We start from the raw sequence: 26,898 nt of genomic DNA on the forward strand, positions 1-26,898 counted from the left end.
CGTGAGATATATATATATGAAGACCTGAGGGCACAGGACATTACACAATTACCATCACCGTGAGATATATATATATATACTAGTGTTGCACCGATACCATTTTTTGGCCCCGATACCGATACCCGATACCTGGCTGTGCAGTATCGGCCGATACCATACCGATACCGATACCACCCTATTTGAAATGTATATATATGAAGGGCTGTAGTGCATACTACTTGGATGTAAAATCATTGCATGGCTTTGTCAGGCTGCTGCCTACCTATGTGAAACAGGAAAAATACTAATTCAAAACGAATCCAGCAAAAAACGTTGTATACTTTTAAATACCTCTATGAAATAACTAATATCAAGGCTGTTTAAGTGTCATACAAGCACCTGTAAATGGTATCTGTGCCCTATTTGTTGGTACTCGCCGATACCAATACCACCATTTTAGTGCCGATCCACCGATACTGGTATCGCTATCGGTGCAACACTAATATATACATACATATATCATGACACACATTTTACAGATAGTAAAAACAAAAACAAAAGAAATGAATCAATGGAACTGAAGTCAATTCTAATCCATGGTCAATGTTGGACAGTGTAGCGAAGGGGAGTAGAGTTGCCCAGTCGGGATTCAAGCCCAGACCTTCTGGGGTAGTAAACCGGGGCTCTGACCACTACACCAAAGAGCCAGGCTCATTGGTATGACAGTCAGAACACACCCACAACCCTAGTGATGGTCACTCCATCACAGACAGCTAGACAAGTCATTACATCCTACATCCTATATGGCTACAGCAGTGTTTCCCAAACAAGGAAAGGAGGGGCTGCACAAAACCTTTGCAAATGCATTAATCTTTCAATGAATTGGTTAGCAACGGTATTCACTTCTACGTTTAATAAATATGTTTACCTTTCCAGTGAATTGCAAATTGCAATTTAGCAACATTAAGGGGCAGAAAAATATTTGGCGTTTGAAAAATGCAAAGTGGGGGGATTGCAAAAACATATTCATGTGTGTGTGTGTGTGTGTGTGTGTGTGTGTGTGTGTGTGTGTGTCCGTGTGTGTGTGTCCGTGTGTGTGTGTCCGTGTGTGTGTGTGGATATGCCACATTTGGGCTGTATTGCACTGACTGCCAGTCTGTTATTCATGCAAAATTGAAGAGAGCCGCATAGCTCAGCAGAAACAGACACAAATTAACTTTGCTATTAGTCAAATAGAGAGGAAAATTGAATTGAATGGGATGAGAAACCCAATGTTTCCTTGCCAAAAAAAAACAACAAAAGGCGCACGCACGGCGTCTCAGCCCAAGCTTACTAATGAGAAGATTAATAAATCGAGAACGATGAAAGTTAAATAAGTCTAAAAGCTTCTGAATAAATACTCGGCAGGCAAGCTGATGTGAGAGCCTCATTTGACTCCAGCAGAGCTGTAGTGTGTAGTGTGTAGTGTGTAGTGTGTAGTGTGTAGTGTGTAGTGTGTAGTGTGTAGTGTGTAGTGTGTAGTCTGTAGTGTGTAGTGTGTAGTGTGTAGTGTGTAGTGTGTAGTGTGTAGTGTGTAGTGTGTAGTGTGTAGTGTGTAGTGTGTAGTCTGTAGTGTGTAGTGTAGTGTGTAGTGTGTGTAGTGTGCAGATGCCAACAAGGCTGCCACTGTGTTGCAAGACCTCACATTACAGTAGAGGCAGGCATGGCTCAATGCTTAGAGCGCTGGCCTTTAGATCAGAGGGTTGCAGGTTCGAATCCCACTCTTACCAGCACCTGCATCCATGGCTGAGGTGCCTTTGAGCAAGGCACTTAACCTTGCATTGCTCCAGGGACTGTAACCCTGTAACCCTGTAATATCTGTCAGTTGCTTTGAATAAAAGCATCAAGCATCAGCTAAGTGTAATGTACTAATGTACTGTACTGTATGTAATGTGCAGTACAAGCTGAGATGAGGGCTGGAGGAGGTACGCATGGCAGGACAGAGTCCTCTGCAGAGGAAACACCGCTCACTGCAGCTGTGGCCTAATGGGAGGAGGCATCTGCAGTATAGGGTTGCAGGTTCGATCCCCACCCTCATAGGCGGGTTTTTGCATTGAGCAAGGTCGGGATATTGCCCAATCAGGGGCCTCGTCATTGCATAACAGTATTCCTGTTTTCCGTCATCAATTATTATGTAGTAATATAAGGGGGGCCATGAAATTATTCTTTGCCCAAGGGCCTCAGATTTCCTAAAACCACCACTGGCCACCCTTACCATTAGGCAGAATGTGTGTATCCCTACCTCACAAGCTTTTCAGAAAGGGGGGTGAACCTGTGAGGTATTCACCTCAGAAGCTTTTCAGAAAGGCTTTTTTTGGCAGCAATACGACGCCCTGCATCTCATCGTGTCTACTAGTGCGACTCACTTTAGATAAAAGCATCAGCCTCTCCTGATGCATCAGCCTCTCTGCAATGCTGTCACCTCTGCATTGACATTCCTTCCTTTGATCCAGTGTGGGCGGACACCTTCTGCTTTAAAGCACTTCCTAATCCAAAATCCGAATAAAAAATTTGTCCTCACCAGAGCATCAAACACCAGGGTGTCAAACGTGTCGCTGTCGGAGTTCTCCATCATGATGTTGAAGAGGGCGTCCAGCGTGTCTTGCAGAAACTAGAAGAGAGAGACAGAGAGAGAGAGAGAGAGAGAGAGAGAGAGAGAGAGAGAGAGAGAGAGAGAGAGAGACAGCAAAACAGGAAGTGAAGTTAGCAAACAAGGGTGGTTTTCAAAGTGGGTGCCAGGGACCCCTGGGGGGCCATGAGGGAGTGCTAGGGGTGCCGCAGCAGGTTGGCAGGAAAGGTATAGCAAAGCAAAATAAATAATTGAATAAATGAATAATAACTAATGTACACACAAAATAAACAGATCATGTTGAAGAGGGCGTCCAGGATGTCTTGCAGAAACAAGGAGAGGGAGAGAGAGAGAGAGAGAGAGAGAGAGAGAGAGAGAGAGAGCGGGCAGAGAATAGAGAGAGAGAGAGAGAGCAGAGAGCGAGCAGAGAATAGAGAGAGAGAGAGAGCAGAGAGAGAGAGAGAGAGAGAGAGAGAGAGAGAGAGAGAGAGAGAGAGAGAGAGCGCAAAAGGAAGTGAAGTATGCAAACAAGTTGAAGGTGAAGATTGTGCACATCCTACCAAGGAAAATGTGCAGGACAAAGGCTGACTGTAGTTTTCGGAGTGAGGAGTCGGACTCTGCACACTCAAAATCCTTTTTGTTGTTGTGTTTAATCATTTCATGGCTGGATTACATTTCGTCTTCCAAGTTGAAACATAAAAAAAAAACAACAAGAAGGATTTTAAGTGTGCAGACTCCACACTCTGAAAACATAAAGGTGGTGAGGAATCTGACTCCGCACACTTAAAATCATTTTTGTTGTTTTTTTGTATTATTTCATGGTTGGATTACGCTTCGACTTCCAATAGAGCCATGAAATAATAACAAAACGTTTTTTTGTTTTTTGAAGGATTGTAAGTGTGTGGACTCTTCACATCGAAAACTAAAGCAAAAAAAAGGTGTCTTGCAGGAACTGAGAGAAACATCCAGTAGCAAAAGTGACGTCAGCAAACGAGGGCTTAGAAAAGCTCTTGGCAAGGTCGCCACTTTACTGCCTTTACGGCCCAAGATGCTGCTGGCATGGTACACGCTGGCATCGTACAAGTTGGCAGACCCACAAGACTGTCAGGAGGATTTAGCGTTGCATTACAGTGGTTTATTTCATTATTCAAGTGCCGTGCGTACGGATGAGACAGAAACATAAAGAATTCTAAATACATCCACATAAAAGCAGAGTGCAGATGTGTTAGTTCCAGATCTGTCTCGGTTGACGACATATCGTGTAGCCCAGAAACTTGCAGTGCAGTACTTTAGAGCCTATATGTAGATGCCTGAATGACATTTCTCCTGTAAGAGCAAGGAGGCTCCATAACAACCTCAGCAATTGCAGAATTTCACATGCATATCTGGCTATAATTCTATCTATGCACATTCTTTCACTACCTATTCAAGCACACACTTAAGAAATGTATTGCTTTGCTTTGTTTTCCTGCAGAATAGCATCCTTCAAATGCATTGGTTTCAGGAGTGTGAGAGGCTGCTTTCAAGACCAATATTACACACTCAAAAGTGGGGAAGGGGGGGGGGGGGGGGGGGTGCAAAGGCCTCAGGAGCAGGATGATGGAAGGGGAGAGAGATGTGAGGGTACAGCTTTGATGTTGAAGAGGTGTGCGTGTGTGCGTGTGTGTGTGTGTGCGTGTGTGTGTGTGTGTGTGTGTGTGTGTGTGTGTGTGTGTGTGTGTGTGTGTGTGTGTGTGTGTGTGTGTGTGTGTGTGTGTGTGTGTGTGGAAGAGGAGTGTGTTAACCTCACAGTATGAGTCAGCAGAAGAGAGGGACTACAGAGAGAGAAGAGGAGAGGAGAGGGACTACAGAGAGAGAAGAGGAGAGGAGAGGAGAGGAGAGAGAGGGACTACAGAGAGGGAGGAGGAGAGGAGGCACCTTACCTGCTCCCCTGAGAGAGAGAGGGAGGAGGGAGGAGAGGAGAGAGAGGGAGGAGAGGAGAGAGAGGAAGGAGAGGGAGGAGAGGAGAGCAGAGCAGAGGAGAGGAGAGGAGAGGAGAGGAGAGGAGAGGAGAGGAGAGGAGAGGAGAGGAGAGGAGAGGAGAGGAGAGGAGAGGAGAGGAGATGGGAGAGGGGAGGGGAGGAGAGGAGAGGAAATGGGAGAGGGGAGGGGAGGAGAGGAGAGGAGAGGGGAGAGGGGAGGAGAGGAGAGGAGAGGAGAGGAGAGGAGAGGAGAGGAGAGGAGAGGAGAGGAGAGGAGAGGAGAGGAGCCGCGTCACCTGTTCCCCTGAGAGAGAGAGGAGAGGAGGGGGAAGGTACCTCAGCTGCTCCCCTACACAAGGCTAGCCCTGACCTCAATTGCTCTAATTTAATACAACAGCAAGATATGATGCTGCAGCTTTCATGTTGCGAGCCGACTTGTAAGAAATTCCACACTACAAACAGTTCACAGATGAATAAAGGAGGTATTCATATTCTACACTGTTTAGGACAAGTTTTTTGGTTAATTCAGGCTTTTTGTTTTTTTGTTTTTGTAATCTAATTATCAAAGAAAAAAATAGGAGCAAATTTTAGCCATCATTATGACTTTGACATCTAAGACAATGCCGTGGAAAACAGCCATATTGGTCAACCACTAGTAAAATAAGAGAATCTGTCTCTGCCATCTTGAATGCAATGAAAACTACCATAAAAACTACCTTATATTCGTTAGTAAAATACTGTATCTAACAGCTACAGTAGAAGGTTATTTCTCACATCTGGCCATAATACCCATAATGCCTCTTAGGGATGGAAACGATAAATCGATTAATCCACTTTAATCGATCAATGTGTTAATCGATTAAAAAACATTAATCGCAATTAATCGACAATTCAACTGACAAGAGACCCAGGTGAAATGGGCATGTGAAGAGTGTGTGTGAAGAGGGGTGTGAATAGTGGGAATATTTAAATAACCGTTGTATTAAAGAATTGAAACAGAATTAATTTAAATGAGGTATTTTATCTAGATTTTTTATCATTTTTTTTTTAGATTTAGTAGTTTTTTTTCAAGGAACATTGAGATTTCGGGCGTACAACGCCGCTTATCAATTAATTGTAAGTCGATCGATAAGGCTATCAACTAATGATTAATGAATTAATCGATAATTTGCATCCATAATGCCTCTGCTCATCAATGTCAGATTTTGAGAAAATAAAAAATCCAGAAGGTTCACACAGTTCCCAATAGGAAATGAGTCGAATTTGTAGTCCCAGCTCCTTTAAGCTTAGTCAATAAAATAATTATGTTGTCAACTATCCCCCTGGTCAGCTTTGAGCAAAGACTGCAAAGGAGATTCATTCAGAGATTTGGCATGGAATGACCCCTAAACTCTTTGGCAAAAATAACTCATGTTGAATCATGTGATAACAGCCCCGCCCCACCCCGTTCTACCCAAACGCAGTGTACACCACCCACCCACGCACTCACACACACACGGACAAGCACAAGCACAAGCACATGCACATGCACGCGCACGCGTACGCACACGCGTACGCACACGCGCACGCGCACGCGTACGCGCACACGCACACACGCACGCACACACACACGCACACACACACGCACGGCGGTGCTCCAGTCCAGTAAAGTGCCGATCATGCAGAAAGTATTTCAGCTATCCCTCCCCTGGGGGGCCGCCTGTTTAGCACGCAGCATGAACACCAATCAAAACAAACCTCTCAAACACACACAGCACAGCTCTAGGAGGAAATGGAGTGTAGTGGATACAGAGATATGCATTGATTTGGAGAGAGAGAGAGAGAGAGAGAGAGAGAGACAGAGAGAGGAAGAGAGAGGGAGAGAGAGGGAGAGAGAGAGAGGGAGAGAGAGGGAGAGAGAGGGAGAGAGAGGGAGAGAGAGGGACACAGATACAGAGAGAGAGAGAGAATCCATGAGTGAGTTTCTGTGCATGATTGAGTTTCTTTGCATGTGTGCGTGTGTGCATGCGCGTGTGCGTACGTGCGTGCGTGCGTGCGTACATGCCCAGCCGCGTGTGAAATGGGTGGAAGGAGACGTGTGGTGTTGTGTTGCCAGGCATGAAGGCGATGAGGCAACATCATCATGGCAGCATTCCATTACGTTGCCAGATGAGCTAACATCATGGCAGCGTTCCTGCAATCAGTCCTCGCTGATCTGGCACCCACAGAGGGCCGCTAAGATGGATGGGCACTGAGGAAAACGCTGGGCATGATGGGACCCGCCCCCGGAACAGCACATTTTGGGCCCTATGTACCATCAGCTCCAATGGACCCCCCCAGCCAGCCATACCGCATATCTTCATTCATTGGACACTGTATGGGCCCTATATACATGGGGCCCTGGTGAATCAGGTGTAGGCCCCCTATATACATGGGGCCCTGGTGAATCAGGTGTAGGCCCCCTATATACATGGGGCCCTGGTGACTCAGTCACACTTTACCCCCCTGTACGACACCCCTGCCAGAGAGAGCAGTTAAGATGGATGGGCATGAGGAAAACAGCGGGCATGATCGAACGCTGAGGAAAACAACGGGCATGATCGAACGCTGAGGAAAACAGCGGGCCTGATCGGACCCGCCCGGCGCCCGTCCTAATCAATCCAAGTTCAATCAGAATATAGCCAGAGAGTCCTGCGGTATAGTAATGAGAAAGAAAGGAAGTGAAAGCCCATTGGGAAACCCCAACTCCCATTGTCATTGTGACACAGCACTCCACAGCACACAATTGAACACGGCACACTGCACACAACGAAATTGCATTTATGCCTCATCCGTGCAAGGGGGCAGCCCTCAGTGGCGCCCCATGGGGAGCAGTGCGGTGGGACGGTACCATGCTCAGGGTACCTCAGTCATGGAGGAGGATGGGGGAGAGCACTGGTTGATTACTCCCCCCACCAACCTGGCGGGTCGGGAGTCGAACCGGCAACCTCTGGGATGCAAGTCTGACGCCCTAACCGCTCACCCATGACTGCCCCAGAATATGGCCAGAGAGTCCTGCGTTACAGTGATGAGGCTGGAGAGTAAGAGATGGTGGAGCCAGATAAGGAGCCTCAGGAGAGAGGCTGGCGTTGGACTCAGGGGTGTCGATCAGGGGGGTAAGGTGTGAAGTAGATCAAGTCAATAGGGCCCCATGTATATAGGGGGCCCACACACAATACGGTTTATGAAGATATATGGCTGGGGGGTGGGGGTGTCCATTGGAGCTGATTGGCTATAGGGCCCAATACTCCCCTGGTTGTACTGATGGAATCAGCAACTCTGACAAGAACAGATGGCCCAGAGCTGCCACTAAAGGATATGTAGACACACACAAACATGCGCGCGCACACAAACACACACATACATCTGCCACTAAGAAAACGCACGCACGCACACACGCACGCAAGCACCTGCCACTAAGGATACGCACGCACGCACACACACACACGCATGCACGCACGCACACGACGGACGCACACACGTACACACCCCTGCCACTAAGGATATGTGCGCACACACACACGCACACGTGCACACGCACAGCTGCCACTAAGGATATGTTTCTAACAATGTGTTGGGTTTCCTGATGATAATTTATATCTTAGAAAGACGTTACTGACTGCAGAGAGGAAACTGCTGGAGGCTAAAGCTTCCCCTGCAGCTACAATAAGATGCTGCTCAGCACTGGAGGCTGATCTGACACGACTGAACGTAAATATCACGGGAACGGACTGGAGAAGGATTGGAGAAGGATATGTACACACACACACACACGCACGCACCCTTGCACACGCACAGCTGCCACTAAGGATATGTTTTGCTCAGCACTGCATGGTGATCTGAAGTGACTGAACGTAAATATCACGGGAACGGATTGGAGAAGGATTGGAGAAGGACGGGAGAAGGATTGGAGAAGGATATGAGAAGGAGAGGAGAAGGGAGGCAAGATAAGCATAATGGAATATATCACACAAGTAAACAAGACTTTCAGAGTGACAAGTCACACAGAGGAATAGGTAGCGCACGCACACACGCACGCACGCACAGACACGCACAGACAGACACGCACAGACAGACACGCACAGACACACACACAGACACACACACAGACACACACACAGACACACACACAGACACACACACAGACACACACACACACACACACACACACACACACACACACACACACGTCATATGGAAGTCCTTACGGATATTGTATATTGTGCGGCTGTATACATTGCATGCCTACATGTAATCCTGCATAGGTCAGGTAATGCATTAATGCAAGAACACAACAAGCTATGTGACATTGCGTCTAACACACGGCCAAAGGACTGCAAGCCCTTTCATGCGGGCTGGTCTACTGGGGGGTGTGTGCGTGTGTGTGCGTGAGTGTGTGTGTGTTCATGCTAGCTGGTCTACTGGGGGGTGTGTGCGTGTGTGTGCGTGAGTGTGTGTGTGTTCATGCTAGCTGGTCTACAGTGTGTGTGTGTGTGTGAGTGTGTGTGAGTGTGAACTGTGCGCGTGTCTCTGTGTGCGTGTCTCTGTGTGCGTGTCTCTGTGTGTGTGGGCGTCTGTGTGTGTGTGTGTGTGTGTGTCTCTGTGTGTGTGTGTCTCTCCGTGTGTGTGTCTCCGTGTGTGTGTCTCCGTGTGTGTGTCTCCGTGTGTGCGCGTGTGTGCGCGTGTGTGCGCGTGTGTGTGTGCGCATGTGTGTGCGTGAGTGTGTTCATGCTTGCTGGTCTACAGTGTGTGTGTGTGTGTGTGTGTGTGTGTGTGTATGTGTGTGTATGTGTGTGTATGTGTGTGTATGTGTGTGTGTGTGTGTGTGTGTGTGTGTGTGTGTGTGTGTGTGTGTGTGTGTGTGCCTGGCTGATCTACATGAGCTGTTGAAACTGCTGCAGGGGTCAGTGGTGGCAGAGAAGGAGAATGAGGAGCGGAGCCTCGTCAGCTGCATGACGCCGGTGACCCTGGTGTGTGTGTGTGTGTCTGTGTGTCTGTGTGTCTGTGTGTGTGTGCGCGTCTGTGCCTGTGTTTGTGTGTGTGTGTGTGTGTGTGTCAGTCAGTGGGTGTGTGTGTGTCAGTCAGTGTGTGTGTCAGTCAGTGTGTGTGTGTGTGTGTGTCAGTGTGTGTGTGTGTGTGTGTGTGTGTGTGTGTGTGTGTGTGTGTGTGTGTGTGTGTGTGTGTGTGTGTGTGTCTGTGTCTGTGCCTGTGTGTGCGTCTGTGCCTGTGTGTGTGTCTGTGCAAGTGTGTGTGTGTGTGTGTGCGCATGTACGCGTGTGTGCGTGTGTGTGTGTGTGTGCCAGTGTGTGTGTGCGCGTCTGTGCCAGTGTGTGTGTGTGTGCGTCTGTGCCTGTGTGTGTGTGCGTGTGCTCGCGCGCGGGCGCGTGCGCGTGCGTGTGTGCGTGTGCGCGCGCGTGTGTGTCCGGTGCGCATGTGTCCGGGTTTCCATTCCGCATGCTATTCCCATCTCAAGAGCATTCTAGAAGTGTATTGCCAGTCAGTACGGGCCGAGGACATTCAAGACATGTCCAATCTGCAGGCCCTTGAACAACAAGAGCAGCACTGCACTCCATTTGCACTTTCCACTTACACATCGTGCAGTGCCGTTTGGTGTCTTGTACTGTAACGTACTGTAATATACTGTAAAAGTGATGTGCAGTATTGTAGTGTAATATACAGTATTGTAGTGTAATGTACAGTATTATAGTGTAATTTAATGTGCTGTAATGTATTGTAACGTGAGGTACTAGGGATGTGAATCTTATACCCACAAAACGATCCGATTCGGGGACGATTCATAAAAAATATTTAGCGATTCAATGCGATTCGGTGCGATTCAGTGCGATTCAGTGCGATTCAATGCGATTCGGTGCGATTCAATGTTGCATAACGATAACCGATCCAAAATCGGCTATCTTTACACCCCTACTAGATATATATGGATAGATAGATAGATAGAAAGATTTTTAAACTACATCATGGTAGAGCAGTTCTCTTCGTAAGCTTCCCGATTGACCGCATCAAAACCCTGCCAACGCTCCCGATTCAATCTCTATTCACAGGCTACGATTCGATTCAGGGACGATCATAGAAAATATTTAGCGATTCAGTGCGATTCAATGTCGTTGTGCCATACTGACCTTGACCACCTCTCCCCCCTCGACCTTCATGAGCTGAATGTAATGTCGTGTAGTGTAGTGTGGTGTAAGGTAATATAATGTAATATGTCATGTGCCATACTGACCTTGACCACTTCTCCCCCCTCGACCTTCATGAGCTAAATGTAATGTAGTGTAGTGCGGTGCGGTGCAGTGCGGTGTAGTGCAGTGTAATACAATTCAATGTGCCACTGTGCTGTACTGACCTTGACCACTTCTCCGCCCTCGACCTTCATGAGCTAAATGTAGTGTAGTGTAGTGTAGTGTAGTGTGGTGCGGTGCCACTGTGCTGTACTGACCTTGACCACTTCTCCCCCCTCGACCTTCATGAGCTAAATGTAATGTCGTGTAGTGTAGTGTAGTGTAGTGTAATGTAATGTAATGTAGTGTGGTGTGGTGTAATATCATGTCATGTGCCATACTGACCTTGACCACTTCTCCCCCCTCGACCTTCATGAGCTGTCGCAGGTTCTGCTGCAGGAGGCTGGTGTTGGAGCGCCACTTCAGGAGACCCAGCAGGTCCACTGGACCAGGACCAAGAGAACCAGCACCAAGAGGAGAACCAGCACCAAGAGAACCAGGACCAAGAGAACCAGCACCAAGAGGAGAGACAGACAGGCAGAGAGGGAGACAGACAGACAGACAGAGAGGGAGATAGACAGACAGGCAGGCAGAGAGATGGGTAGACAGACAGAGAGGGAGACAGACAGACAGACAGAGAGGGAGATAGACAGACAGGCAGAGAGATGGGTAGGCAGACAGGCAGAGAGATGGGTAGGCAGACAGGCAGAGAGATGGGTAGGCAGACAGGTAGAGTAGAGAGATAGACAGACAGGTAGAGAGGGAGATAGACAGACAGGCAGAGAGGGAGACATGCAGATAGACAGACACAGACAGGGAGACAGGCAGACAGAGAGAGAGACAGGCAGACAGACAGAGAGAGACACGCAGACAGACAGACATGCAGATAGACAGACACAGACAGGGAGACAGGCAGACAGACAGAGAGACAGGCAGAGAGACAGACAGACAGAGACAGACAAAAAGAGAAAGCACAAAAGAAGGTCTTGTCATTGATTTAGTTATTAACAATCACAGCAATAGCTATGCAATATAAAATGCTGAACACAAGAGACAGAGTGAGAGACAGGATGAGAGACAGGCAGAGAAAATACAATGGAAGGCAAAACAATATGTCAAGTCATTGATTTAGTTATTAAAATTCATGACAATAACTATGCAATACCATACATACACTTATTCTTTTAGATTATGGCGCTGTCAAAACATGCCATGTAAACAAGTCACTGTTACCATGGTTTCCTCTCACGTCTGCAGTAATTTTCACCAGCCAGCAGTAGAATGCTGCACCTTCACATCACTGATGCTTTAACAATTCATGTCTATGAATAAAAGTGCAACTGCGTATTATGAATAATGCAAAGATGATGACGAGTGTGGGTAATTTGTCAGCGGCTGTCCAGAAGGATTTATTAACGCTGTGAGCTCTTCAGGGTGTGTGTGTGTGTGGTGTGTGTGTGTGTGTGTGCGTGCGTGCGCGTGCGTGCGTGCGTGCGTGTGTGTGTGTGTGTGTTGCGAGCTCTTCAGGGTGTCTCCTCTTTGTCTTCATTCGATGAATGAAATTTTATTCACAGACGGCCAAAAGAATATCAATCACCTTGATTCCGTGACAACAACCACGACATGTTCACTGTGCTGCAGTGAGAGATGAGTGTAGCCATCCGCCCTAAAATCCCACTGATGTTTCGAGAGGCCTCGTCAACTTCAAAAAGCAAGTCGATTGAATTATTAATAAAATGCCAAACTTTAAATAGTGTTTTTTGTTTCCTTTGAGTTTAATGGAAATCCTGCCGGCACGCCACTCGATCTCGGCTTCTGTGAACTCAGAAACTCACAGGCTTAGTACTCCAGTGAAAAACAATATCAACTGAGCAACACTGAAGCATCAAAACGATGATGAGAATCTGGCTTGTTTTGCTCACTCCTGTCTAGTGGATATCTGGATCCTTATCCATTAAACTCTCAGATGCCCATCAACACACTCTGATGGTACGCGAGAAACAAACTTTATCTTTAATTTTTACTTTGTGCTTTATTTGTGATGGGACAATGCGAGAGGGATAGGAAATGAGTGGGGAGAGAGACGGGGAAGGACCGGCAAATGACCCGGGCAGGAATTGGAGCCGGGTCATCGGTGTAGTAAACGATTGCCCTACCGTTAGGGCCTTAATTTTTACTTTGAGCATCACATGAAAAAGCTGTACCAGCTTCAACATGTCTGCCCTGGAGAAATAAAAACAGCTCTCAAAGATCAGAGGCTTCATGGTTTAGGAGTTGAGCAGTGTTGAACACATTGCGAAGCATGTGCACGCACACGCGCACGCACACACGCACGCACATACATTTCCAGTCCTTTAACTAAGTGATCCAGCATGGACACAGCCATGGACACAGCCATGGGCACAGCCATGGGCACAGGCATGGACACAGGCATCAACATGTCTACCCTGGAGAAATAAAAACCTCCAACAGCTCTCAAAGATCAGAAGCTTCATGGTTTAGGAGCTAAGCAGTGTTGACCACATTGCGAAGCATGTGCGCGCAAGCACGCACGCAAACACGCAAGCACGCACGCACGCACACGCATATTTCCAGTCCTTTAACAAAGTGATCCAGGATGGCACCATCTACCTTGCTGGACAGCCATCCAGAAGCATGGGCACTGTCATGGGCACTGCCAGCTAGCAGCTTGTTTTGAAGACATTTAGCGGCTAAAAAGAGGGTTTGGCAGGAAAATGATCAGAAACTCCAGTATTCTGTTTACAGCCGCATGAATGCACGCAGGTGGTGTTTGAATGGATTCACAACAGGCTGTTGGCTGGCCCATTGACTGCCCTTTGAAACAGGCCGATCACACTAAACACAGATATTCAGGAGTGTGACCAAGGCAGTCTATACTCACTCATTTTCTTTCTCTCCCTCTCTCTCTCTCTCTCTCTCTCTCTCTCTCTCTCTCTCTCTCTCTCTCTCTCTCTCTCTCTCTCTCTCTCTCTCTCTCTCTCTCTCTCTCTCTCTCTCTCTCTCTCTCTCTCCCTCTCTCTCTCCCTCTCTCTCTCACAATTTTCCTTCTTTTCTTTGAAACAATGCCATGGCAATCAAATGGAAGGCGCTCAGAGAAAACAGAGGGCCAATGGAGATTACCCCGGCAGTAGCAGCTTGCAGCTTGATTTTGAAGATTTTGCAGTTGATCAAGACATTATGTCATTATGAGTCATTAGGTGAAAGTGATTCAAACGTGTCTTGCCAAAGAGAGAACCAAGAGGGTCCACATGTGTGGTGCAAACCTGACAATAGATTAATCCCAACCGTATACCACTGATGGCAAGGCGTAATTATAGAGAGCTCAGATGAATACCCATTCACCTCTGGTGACGTATGACAAATCATCCAGCATAATCAAAATATTCACACTCGCAACGCTTCATCAGCGCGGTATAATGTGCCTGAGATTGGGACATCACTCAATAATTAGAGAAGCCATCAAGTTATTTACCAATTTAAATAATAGTGCAAGTCCTCGTGGAGATATCTTAAAGGGATACTGTCCCATTTTTGGAAATACGCTTATTTTACACCTCCCCTATAGTTAAATAATAGGGTTTTACCATTCTCCTGTACTTTCAACCGTTCTCTGGGTACGGCAGTGCAAATTTTAACTCCAAGCTAGCAGTTAACATTGAGTCCTATGAGACCAGTTAGCCGCCAGCTGGTCTCATAGGACTCAATGTTAACTGCTAGCATGGAGGTAAAATTTGCACTGCCATACTCAGAGAATGGCTGAAAGTACAGGAGAAAGGTAAAACTCAACTATTTAACTCAAGGGGAGGTTTAATATGAGCTTATTTCCAAAAATGGGACAGTATCGCTTTAAGAATCCCCTCTGGTTAACCAACAAGTTATAGGTATTGCAAGTGTTCATATTCCCTCTAAAGATGCACTGTATAATAATCATCACTGCATTTGCTTACAATCTCCCTCTTGGTTAAGAAGATGTCTCCATAGTGGGCATGAGATGTACTGAGTTGACGAGGCCCTCTCCTCACGATGCAAGTGTGGATTGTCTCTACTCTCTCCCCTCTCCTCTCTATCCTCTCTACCACCTCCTCTCTACCCTCTCCCCACGATGACGAGCCCCTCTCCTCTCTCCCCTCTCCTTTACTCTCCATCTTCTATCCTCTATCCTCTCTCCCCACTCCTTTCTCCTCTCTCCCATCCCCTCTCCTCTCTCCTCTATCTCTCCTCTCCCATCTCCTTTCTCCCGTCTACTCTCCATCTCCCATCCCCTCTCCTCTCTCCTCTATCTCTCCTCTCCCCTCTCCTTTCTCCCGTCTACTCTCCATCTTCTATCCTCTATCCTCTCTCCCCGCTCCTTTCTCCATTCTCCCATCTCCTCTCCCCTCCTCTCTCCTCTCCTCTCTCCTCACATGTGTGGATTGACAAGCCCCTCTCCTCTATCTCTCCTCTCCTCTCCTCTCCTCTCCCATCTCCTCTCTATCCTCTCTACCACCTCCTCTCTACCCTCTCCCCACGATGACGAGCCCCTCTCCTCTCTCCCCTCTCCTCTCTCCCCTCTCCTCTCTCCTTTACTCTCCATCTTCTATCCTCTATCCTCTCTCCCCACTCCTTTCTCCTCTCTCCGATCTCCTCTCCCATCCCCTCTCCTCTCTCCTCACATGTGTGGATTGACAAGCCCCTCTCCTCTATCTCTCCTCTCCTCTCCCATCTCCTCTTTTGCTGCATGTGTGTATATATCTCTAATTAGCAGTACCCATCACCACATCATACGACTCTGAAACCCGTGGTGTTTAGAGTGTGAAATCCAATCTACTTACTCGGAAGACTTGCTTTCACACATCCACATTTTTCACTATACTGTGTATTTACAAAGTAACTACATTCACAAAAACACACAGCGTGTACAGACACGTTGTTTAGTATCATCAGCAACATACAGTATATGGCAAACCTATTGCACACATAGCTGGTGTTTTACCGCCTGACTTGAAAAGACACATCCACATTTTTCACTATACTGTGAATTTACAAAGCAACTACATTCACTAAAATACACAGTGTGTTAGCATCTTCTTAGCATGTTGCTTAGCATCTTCAACAACATAGAGTATATGTCCTGCAATATGGCAAGCATATTGCACACATAGCTGGTGTTTTGCCACCCGACTTGAAAAGACATCAGCAAAACAGCAGATCACGGTGCCAAGTGTTGACTGACGCCTGCATCTCTAATGGACTGACTGCAGGAGCAGGCAAATGTCACTCACGCACACACACACACACGTCTCTGATGGAGTGACTCCAGGAGCAGGCATATGTCACACACACACACACACACACACACACACACACACACGTCTCTGATGGACTGACACCAGGAAGGAGCATGTCACACACACACACACACACACACACACACACACACACACACACACACACACACACACACACACACACACACACACACACACACACACACACACACACACACACACACACACACACACACACACACACACACACACACACACACACACACACACACACACACACACACACGTCTCTGATGGACTGACACCAGGAAGGAGCATATGTCACGACTCTGACTGACGTGAATGCAGAGGAGCATCTTCAGTGACTCACTGCCGGCCGTTTAATATTCCTATTTTCAGCACGTACACTACCGCTACACATCACACATCCACCATGCTCTCACCCAGGAGACAGCTGAGCACAGGGACGCTGCTAAGGTTTCCGAGGCCCTTAGCATATGAGGCCCTCTCACAATAAGGTTTTGGAGCCCCCCCCCTTATAATAAGGTTTTGGAGCCCCCCCCCCCCCCCCCCCCCCCTTATAATAAGGTTTTGGAGCCCCCCCCCCCCCCCCCCCCCCCCCCCCCTTATAATAAGGTTTTGGAGCCCCCCCCCCTTATAATAAGGTTTCGGAGGCCCTAAGCATAACTTGGCGGGAGCTTTTCTTTCATGACGTGTTTAAGTGCATATCAATTTAAGAGGCAAAGTGGGGGTAAAGTGGTAAAGTTGTTGGTGGCCCAAGCACAGGTTGGTGCCCTAAGCGCTCTGCGTACTCTGCTGATGTCTAGCGGCGGCCCTAGCTTAGCGTTCCCCACAACACACGCAGGGAGGATGCAAGAGCACGCAAGACATCTGTTGAGGTGACCACTGTGCACCAATCTGTCAGCTAAGGAAGACACAGCGGGCGACTTGAATAATGCCACTTTCATCTCGTCCAGCGTGTGAGGAAAAAAAGAAATAAGGACGGAGAGATGCAACGACAGACACCACCTAATCTGGGACATGACCGGAGAGCTTGAACGCTACCCAGTGTGATGGAGGCTAGCCCCTCTCTGACCGCTTCCTGCCCGGCTCTAGGAGTGTGTTTCTCAAACCTTTGCAGATGAAGGACCACTTTGTCCCCCAAAAAATGTTAAGTGCTTATTTGACACTGCTGATTTCGATGTAGATCACCTTACTTTTTATTCACATTTACAATCCTGACTTATTGCGGCGAACATGAGACTTCAGCTATGTTTAGCTTTGTAATAATGTTACAACTATAGTCTACTACTAGCGTGTCTTTGAAAAGTAGAAATCCCCTTCACTTGCGGACCCCCTGAGCTCTGCCGCGGACCACTAGCGGTCCCCGGACCACGTGTTGGGAACCCCCGCACTAGGAGGACTTGTGCTGCATAGCAAGGGGAGCATGTCTGAGCTCGTATAAGAATAACTCCAGAAATCAGAGGTGCTGTTCTCTGCTGCTCTCTTCTTCTTCTTCCCTGCCTCTAAAAAGTGAACCTGACAAGAAACAAAAGTGGTGTATCTCTCTCTCTCTACAACGGAAAGTTCTGTTATCCAAGTCTGGGGTTCGCCACGATGAGTCTTCAGAAGCATTACCATCACAAAGATGGCGGAAAACATCAGGGCCTGTCGCAACCTTGACAAAAAAGCCTCTCTCTTCACTCACTAGCTGAACTGCACCCTGGTAAAGAGCCTCTCTCTCTTCACTTGCTGAACTGCACCCTGGTATTTTTTTTCCATGTTTGAACATAAAACACTCAGAAGCCAGACATTTTCCATCAGCTCACAGTTCGTTCCAACCAGTGTGTGCACCCTCTGCATACTAAACCAGGTGTAGATTAGCTGCGCCATGCAGACAAGCAATCCAAACGGAGACATTTTATAGTGACAGAACAAAGTCAAAATTCACAAGACAAAGAATTGCACATGGGGAAATTATTCAAGCTATGTGCACATCACGCATGTAAAGAGGAATCCTAAACTAACGCAGAAAACAAACATTTGAGGGTGCATATACGGAAATATACTGGTGTGAAACAGACCAAGCCAAATCATCATGGTCTGCAGTTCAAAAATGAACGCATGTGCCTACAGTCTAGGTTGCAGCGTAACCGCACACATACACCGGCCACGACATGAGCGAGGCGAGCAACGGAAGTAATTGACTTTGTATTGAGTCGCGCGAATAGAGCTGGGAATATTATGCAAATTAGCTATGTCACGGTTCAGCGACACCCACCATAAGCCAATGACTGTATAGAGGTCAGTGGCCACAGCCAATGGGTATGTTGGAATGCTTGCATTCTGCTTTTAACAGACATACTCTATTCGCTTGAATCGCTCGTATCGCTCTTGTTGCACAGAAGCGATTCTCTGTTGCTTGAATCTTGTCGCGGCCAGTGTATTCGCCCGGTAACATTAGGTCTATGTCAAGACCAGGTCAACATGGTACTAATTTGACATACTCTGAATGCTACCTCTGGTATGCATGTAGAGAGCTCTCTCTTGCCTGAATAGACCATTTTATGGTATTTTCTTGTTCGAGGGAGTTTTGTTTTGTGTCACTGTTAGGTCACCATGAAATGTATACAGTAGTCTCCATGGGCCCCTGTTCCACACAGTCTTGTACTCCTAGACTTAACACTAAACTAGACGTGTCACACTGGGAAAAGGGAAAAGGCAACGCCAGCAAGAGAAAGGCCAGTTTAGAGCAGCGAGGATGTAGGGCTTTGGAGAAAAGCTGTGATTTACACCCCAACACCAACAGTAGTTATAGGTAGGGCTTTGGAGAAAAGCAATCCCTCTACAGTAGATATACAGCTCCAGGCCACTTTATTAGAATACCATGAAAAAGTTGATTTATTTCCATAATTCCATCAATAATGTTAAACTGTCATGGATTATAGATTCATGGCCCAGTTTTTTAACTATTCCAATCATTAAATTGTTTATGTTTACACATTTTGGTCTTCCAGCTCAAAAAAACCATGAATTGGGGAATTCGCATCATTAGAATATTGTAATAAAATCACAATTTTCTTCAGCAAATGATGGCCGTTATTAAGACAGAGAGAGTCCTAACCAAGTATTGAACATTGCATGTTATGTAGAAAGTACCAAATTTCAACTGATTTGATGTGCACTGATGTGAAACTAATTTTGATGAAGAAAATTGTGATTTTATTACAATATTCTAATAATGCGAATTTCCCAATTCATGGGTTTTTTGAGCTGGAAGGCCAAATTGTGTAAAAAGAAAAACTTGAATGATTGGAATAGTTAAACAACTGGGCCATGCATCTACAATCCATGACACTTTAACATTATTGATGGAATTATGGAAATAAATGAACTTTTTCATGCTATTCTAATAAAGTGGCCTGCAGCTGTAGGTAGGGCTTTGGAGAAAAGCAAGGCAGAAGGAGCAGACAGAAGTTCTGTGCATCCTGCAGCTCTCAGCAGTTCAGCAGTTTTGTTTCACAGAGGCTCGTAATAGGAGGGAGAGGCTGTCTGCAATGCATCCTGGGTAATAGGAGGGAGAGGCTGTCTGCATCCTGGGTGACCTGATTACACAGACTCTCATATGGTTTGCAAAATGTATCATCTGCACACACACACACACTCATACGCACACACAAAAACAAAACAATCTGTGAAATAATGCCCCCGAAAACAGACATCCATCTACTCTACAGGCCCTCATCTCTACGCACAGCCCAAATTACACAGGCCTCTCTCATGGGCTACATAAAAGCATCTGCTCTCGCCGGGTGCCAGGTTGTTAGCGGGCCACACGCTGGCTCTGGTGCGGTCTGGTCACGGTCAGCATGAGATGACGCAATCAGCGTGCTCATGAGTGGGGGTGACTTGAAGCACTGCCTCGTTAACGCCTCCACTATCTCTTACATCAAGCATTGCCCACCCGTCTGGTCAGGTCAGGTCTGGGTACAGGCAGCATGAGCTGCCATAATCAGAGTGCCCATGGAGAGTGGGGTGGGGGCGACATGAGGGCGCTGCCTGGTTAACGCCTCCGCTATCTCTCGCATCAAGCCCACCGATCACCACAAAGTGCTTCACAGAGCACATGGGCTGGTTCTGTATGCTCCCGCCAGGTCCCGAGTTATCAGCGGGCCACAAGCTTCGCCCATCGGTCTGTTCAGGTCTGGAGTCCCCATTAGGTATGCAAATTATCGATTAATTCATTAATCATTAGTTGATAGTCTTATCGATCGACTTACGATTAACTCATAAGCGACGTTTCCCCCCCGAAATCTCAATGTTTCTCGGAAATAAACTACTAAATCTAAAAAATTTAATAAAAAATGTACATAAAATACTGCATTTAAATTATTTCTATTTCAATTCTTTAATCCAAAGGTGATTTACATATTCCCACTATTCACACCCCTCTTCACACACACTCTTCATATGCCCATTTCACCTGAGTCTCTTGTCAGTTGAATTGTCGATTAATTGCGATTAATGTTTTTTAATCGATTAATGCATTGGTCGATTAAAGTCGATTAATCGATTAATCATTTGCATCCCTAGTCCCCATGCGGAGTAGGGTGGGGGCGACATGAAGCGCTGCCTCTGCTATCTCTAGCATCAAGCATTGCCCACCGATCACCACAAAGTGGTCCACAGAGCACATCCTTAGTACTGTTGTACATCCCCTGACATAATGTAACCCTCCCAGGCCCTCACAGAGCCGTGGTTTCTCTGAGTGCCTCTTCCAATTGTGTGTGCGATTGTGAGAGAGGCTTCATAATAGACCAGATGTGCGATGTGATTTTGTAGAAAATAATGATATCAAAAGATGAGCACATAATTGTCCGACTGTTTGCATCAGAGACACCAAGAGGCTTAGTACTATGATTGGAGTGATCTGCAATGGACATAGTCTTCAGATGTAAGCTTTAGTGGTGTGCATTGGCACTGCCCTTATGATTCAATTCGAGGTATCGATTTGATTCAGTCCGATTTTATGATGCATTGCAGACAGAAATTAGCCTGGCTCTCACGCAGACCCTTTGTGCTTCGTGCATCTTCGTTAAACTTTGTGAGCTAGCACGAGGGTCTGGAAATCTTAGACGAGCCCAAACGGAATCAGATATATCACAGCCTGTCCAATCAGAATTGCGGGGCGGGGTACATACGACTCAGTGGTTGAAGTAGTATGTGATTAAAAAAAAGCCATGTGAATTCTCCAATCAGGTTCGAGCTGTTTTGAACACACCTACGCCTTTCCAGAGCAAAGCGATTGACAATGCTCTAGATGGTTGGTAACAGCCATCCCGTGAGAACCAGGTTAGACAGAAATGCAGACGGAAGTAATTGAAACTTGAAAAAAATATGCTGTAAAAAGATTATAGCATTTTCCTAATCGATTATCGCAATGCATAGCCCAGTCGATAAGTTGACACCACTAGTAAACATGCCTGCTTTGGACAAGTCTTTCCACATTTACTGTACGAATCTGCAGTCTGCCAGCTTTTACAATGGCCTCCCAGAACCATGAAACTAAACCCATGAATCTGTCAGATAAATAACAGAGAGCTGCGATTCCCTTTCTGTCCTTCGTCCTCCCTCTCCATCTGCCGAGAGGCTGATTAAGAAAAGATTTTTGTTCTCCGGTAGCAGCAGTGTCTACTCAGCCTCAGACCTGACCGTCGTCTGTCTTGTCTGTGACTTGACTGCAATTCTACCATTTCATCTCATTTCAGAGGCTCTCCTCTCTCACTCCGTCTCCTTTCTGCGTTCATTTTTTTTCTCCCACAGGCAGCTTCAATAGTGGATATCTTTTCATCTCTCTCCTCTCCTTTTCTCTCTCTCCCTCTCCCCCCCGCTGGATTCCCAGTGAATTGCGAAATTAGGCACCTTTTCTTCGCAGTGAGCTCGGGGAGAGAGAGGAGTCTGGAGGAGGCGAGGAGGTTAGAGCTACAATTAACTTCTCCCTCCTGCCATAGCTGAGAGATCAGTTCAGTCCAGCCTCAGCATCTCTTGCCTGTACACAAAATACGGCCGTTATGATTAATGCAGCATACAGAACAGGAGAGCAGAGGAGAGCAGAGCTCGTCTCCTCTCCTCTCCTCTCCCCTACCCTCCCCTCCCCTCCTCTCCTCTCCTCTCCTCCTCTCCCCTCCCCTCCCCTCCCCTCCTCTCCTCTCCTCTCCTCTCCTCTCCTCTCCTCCCATCCTCTCCTGTACACAACCTCAATCTCTTCTTCCTCCTCCTTCACTTCACAGAGACCATTCAAGTCTATGCAATAATACCGCTGCACTCGAAATGCACCAAATCCAACTTTATATTTCTCCCTTTATTTCACACATTGAGGCAGTTGCCTCTTCTTCAAGTGAGCGCTCCATTTACCTAAGAATAACCTCTTTGGTTTATTATCCTCCTTTGTAAAATACAACAAGGGGGAAAAGAGTAAAGGGACTAGGGTCTGGATTAAAGACAAAAAAACAGCGATCAGACTGAACACCATTGCCTGATTTTCATAGACTTCAGATCACTACCGCGATTCTGGTCTGACCAGGACTATAACGATTAGCATTTCCATACAGGAAGATCTTTGTTTCCATGTCCTGGTTAACCCGCCTCCCTCGGCTTGCTACTGGTTGAGGGATGTGCCAAAGTTTAAACTACACATTTCATAGCCCAACAGAACGTCTCTGCTTAAACCACGTCACTGCCTTGAACTTGCCTCTACCCAGGAGGGTTGGAAATCCTCAGTTCATTGGTTCCAGACAAAGTGGGTGGAGTTCCCGCTGTAGCGGGATTGAGCAAGCTCCTGGCCCTACTGTGTGTAGCTGAGCCGAAGGCGTTGCGTCACCAGTAGGGCAGAGCCCTGCTATGAACAGCAGATCATGGGATCATTGCAAGTGTTTTCATCTGCAAGACCCTGTACCAAATTCCACTTCTGTATTTCTCCTTTATCTCACCACTAGGGTAGTCACACATTGAGGCAGGTGCCTCCTTTCCAAGTGTGCCCTCCATTTGTCTAAGAGTAACTTCCTTTATAACCCCCCTTTGTGCTAGACAACAACAGGCAGTCCGGATGAAAGACAAAAAAGACAAAAAAAACACAGCGATCCGATGGAACAGGGGATTGTTGCAAGTGTTTTCATCTGCAAGACCCTGAAGGGTACACTGGTGTTCTGAAGACCCAGGGAGATGGGTGCAGACGGGTTAGGAACCTTGAACAGGAAAAAAAAAAACTTTTGGTGCAGAGACCCAGGTGGGTTTGTAGTATCAGTGGCTCTGTAGACTATTAAAAGTGGGGGTAAGCGTAGGCGCCTGTGGCGGTCAGTGTAGTCCCATGGTAACCTGAATCCAAGGCTGGACTGGAGGAGAAATAGGACCCGGGAAACTCTTGGCTTAAAGGGATATGCCTGTATTTTGGGGCTTAATACAGTTAAAATCGTTGGCCAGGGTTTATAAAGGTGGTAAAGTGTCTTGTTTTTCATGTTAAGCGTTGTCTTGCTTTAAGACAAGTTAAAAGAGGGAACATGTTGCTAAGCTACTGAAAGTCAATGGATATGTGTAGCATGTAGCATGCATACCCCTTTAAAGGGGCCCCTCATAATTAGTGGTGCAGAACTGATTCACCAGTGGACCCCCCTATTTTCAAAAATGTGTTTTCTCTGAAAATAGGGGCACACGAGGCTGCGGGGCCCACCGGGAAATGCCCGCTATGCCAGATGGCCAATAGGGGCCCAGGAGGGTGCGGGACCCACCGGGAAATGCCCGCTATGCCAGATGGCCAATAGGGGCCCAACGAGGGTGCGGGGCCCAACCGGTAATGCCCGCTATGCCAGATGGCCAATAGGGGCCCAACGAGGGTGCGGGGCCCAACCGGTAATGCCCACTATGCCAGATGGCCAGTCCAGCCCCCGAGCCCCGCTGTTGGAAGAGCGGGGATTTGTGGAGAGAGAGGGCTTAAAAGTCACAGTGGAGGCAAAGCTGACCACAGCAAAACTAACAAAAGTACCGTAGTGAGATCTCAGAAACCAAGACTTGGCAGAGACACCTTGGAACAAATCACTGAGAGAAAAAAAGAGGGAGTTACAAAGAAAGGACAATAAAAGGAAGAGAGACTGAGGGAGAGGGGGGGAGAGATGGCAGGGAGCAAGAGAGCGAGAGAGGGCATGAGACTGTGATACAGGAACAACTCAATGTCTAAATGTTAAGACTCTTCTCTTTCGTTACCATCTACTACACTGATGATTGAGCTGCCCTAGTCCCAGGACAGACTCTATGGCATGGTGTGTGTGGTGTGTGTGTGTGTGTGTGTGTGTGTGTGTGTGTGTGTGTGTGTGTGTGTGTGTGTGTGTGTGTGTGTGTGTCTGTGTGTGTCTGTGTCTGTGTCTGTGTGTGTCTGTGTGTGTCTGTGTCTGTGTCTGTGTCTGTGTCTGTGTCTGTGTCTGTGTCTGTGTCTGTGTCTGTGTGTGTGTGTGTGTGTGTGTGTAACTCTACAAAACCGTGTACTAATGTGCTTTAGAAAAACAAATCATACTTAGCGTCTGAATTTGTTGTTCTGTATATCTCCTCTGCACTTTGTAACGGCTAGTGATGTTGACTATGATTAAGTCCTCGATGATAAGCCACTTTGGTTAGGAAGCTTCTGCCAAATGCAATTTAATGTCATGTAAATGTGCTACTGTACCATTCTGTGTGAACAAATAAAAGGCTGTGCCATTCTGGATGACCAAATAAATATTCCGCTGTACCATTCTGTGTGAGTTTGGTGGAGCAGACGAGTGTGGCGATCTGGAATGAGTCATTGGTGAAGGTGCAGTTCCCCAAGTTCTGCATGCACTTGCTATTATTACTATTATTATCACTATTATTATTATTATTATTATTATTATTATTATTATTATTATTACTATTATTACTATTATTATTATTATTATTATTACTACTACTATTACTATTACTATTATTATTATTATTATTATTATTATTATTATTATTATTATTATTATTATTATTACTATTATTACTATTATTATTACTATTATTATTACTATTATTATAATTACTGTACCATTCTGTGTGAGTTTGGTGGAGCAGACGAGGGTGGCGATCTGGAAGGAGTCCTTGGTGATGGTGCAGTTCCCCAGGTTCTGCATGCTCTTCCCCGTGGTGGGGTACCCCTTCTCCTCCAGCTCCACCTTGGTGGCCGGCAGGTTCAGGTACAGGGATGCGTCCTCCGTCTTCTTTGCTTCGGCCTAAACACACAACACACAACCGACCGACCGACATGTTAGACTGACTGGAAATGGAGCCAGTTCAATCAATAAAATCATATCGATTTTGATTCATAGATGTCCAAACTGTTAAACAAATGCAATGTTTGTTTTAAAAAAATGTGATTATTGAAAGAGATCATGCCATCCCAACATTTTAAGTTATGCAGGAACTGTCTTGCAAGAAAACCTCAGTTAACAAGACAGGCCACATATCTGTTATTGTTGTCTTCTACCACTAACACAATAAAAAAAGAAAAAAAAACATAAAAATGTGGTTTCCAATTACATACGACATTGACATAATCGCTGAGGAAAGCGCATAACAGTGAAGGGGAAACTTGAGAAAAGCACAAAATAAACTAAGACCAAGAGAAATGACAGCTACAAAGTAGGGGTGGGCGATATGGCAAAAATGTTGTATCACGATTTTTTAACATGAAATCACGATATCGATTTTTTATCACGATCTTCCACCCAAAAAATAAAAACAACAAAAAACAACTTTCATATACTTGCAATTTGTAATTTGCAGTCAATAAAATGTTAACACACTGATGATACTCTCATAAAGTGTACAAGTGGAATACAATAATGTAAAGAATAAAGTGAAGACAACAACACAAGTGAGAAAACGTCACTCTGATACTGATAATAAACATCTTCACTGCAAGACGATCTATACGATTTCTCCACTTTGGCAGATTCGAGACGATATTTTACTCAATATCGCGATTCACGATATAATATCGTCATATCGCCCACCCCTACTACAAAGTCATCTCATTTAAAAGGTGTGAAAGAGGCAGATGGAGGAAATGAGGGGGAGAACAGAAGGACAAGAAAGCTAAATAAAAACCAAGGAGCGATCAACAAAAAAGCGAACATATGCTGGGCTGCAGAGCACACTATGTAACTGAGGTGGGCAGTCATGGGTGAGCGGTTAGGGCGTCAGACTTGCATCCCAGAGGTTGCCGGTTCGACTCCCGACCCGCCAGGTTGGTGGGGGGAGTAATGAACCAGTGCTCTCCCCCATCCTCCTCCATGACTGAGGTACCCTGAGCATGGTACCGTCCCACCGCACTGCTCCCCATGGGGCGCCACTGAGGGCTGCCCCCTTGCACGGATGAGGCATAAATGCAATTTCGTTGTGTGCAGTGTTCACTTGTGTGCTGTGGAGTGCTGTGTCACAATGACAATGGGAGTTGGAGTTTTCTTTGGAGGAGTGGAGTGATCCTCACCACCAGTCAACGCCCTAGTTCAGAGGTTCTAAAGGTCCAGACCGATAGCTCAGCGCTACTGATACTGGGTGCATCCCAATATGTGACCTTGCCTCCTCCACTTGCGCTTGTCTCCTCGTCCCGCCTCCTGGCCCCTCCTCCGTGGAGAAAACGATAAAGTTTCCCAGCTGTCAGCCTAGCCACAACAACTTTTGAGGGACTGTTTTTCATTCACCATAACAATTGCACACGAGAAAAAGACTCTACAATTGAGCTTTTGCAAGAT

The 26,898-nt window shown here is 46.5% G+C and overlaps 1 protein-coding gene across 1 annotated transcript in view; it reads right to left on the minus strand.

Annotated features, from left to right (window-relative positions):
- The window catches only part of LOC134467115 (dedicator of cytokinesis protein 1-like), a 551,248-nt gene that overhangs the window by 411,540 nt on the left and 112,810 nt on the right, over window positions 1-26,898 (minus strand). The window contains exons 18-20 of the mRNA XM_063221037.1: window positions 25,191-25,374; window positions 11,151-11,248; window positions 2,540-2,629 (exon numbers count right to left, since the gene is read on the minus strand). Coding sequence (XP_063077107.1) covers window positions 2,540-2,629; window positions 11,151-11,248; window positions 25,191-25,374 — 372 coding nt within the window. The remainder of the gene's footprint in view (window positions 1-2,539; window positions 2,630-11,150; window positions 11,249-25,190; window positions 25,375-26,898) is intronic.

Source organism: Engraulis encrasicolus, chromosome 17, assembly GCF_034702125.1.
Source record: "Engraulis encrasicolus isolate BLACKSEA-1 chromosome 17, IST_EnEncr_1.0, whole genome shotgun sequence".
Classification (NCBI taxonomy): Eukaryota; Metazoa; Chordata; class Actinopteri; order Clupeiformes; family Engraulidae; genus Engraulis; species Engraulis encrasicolus.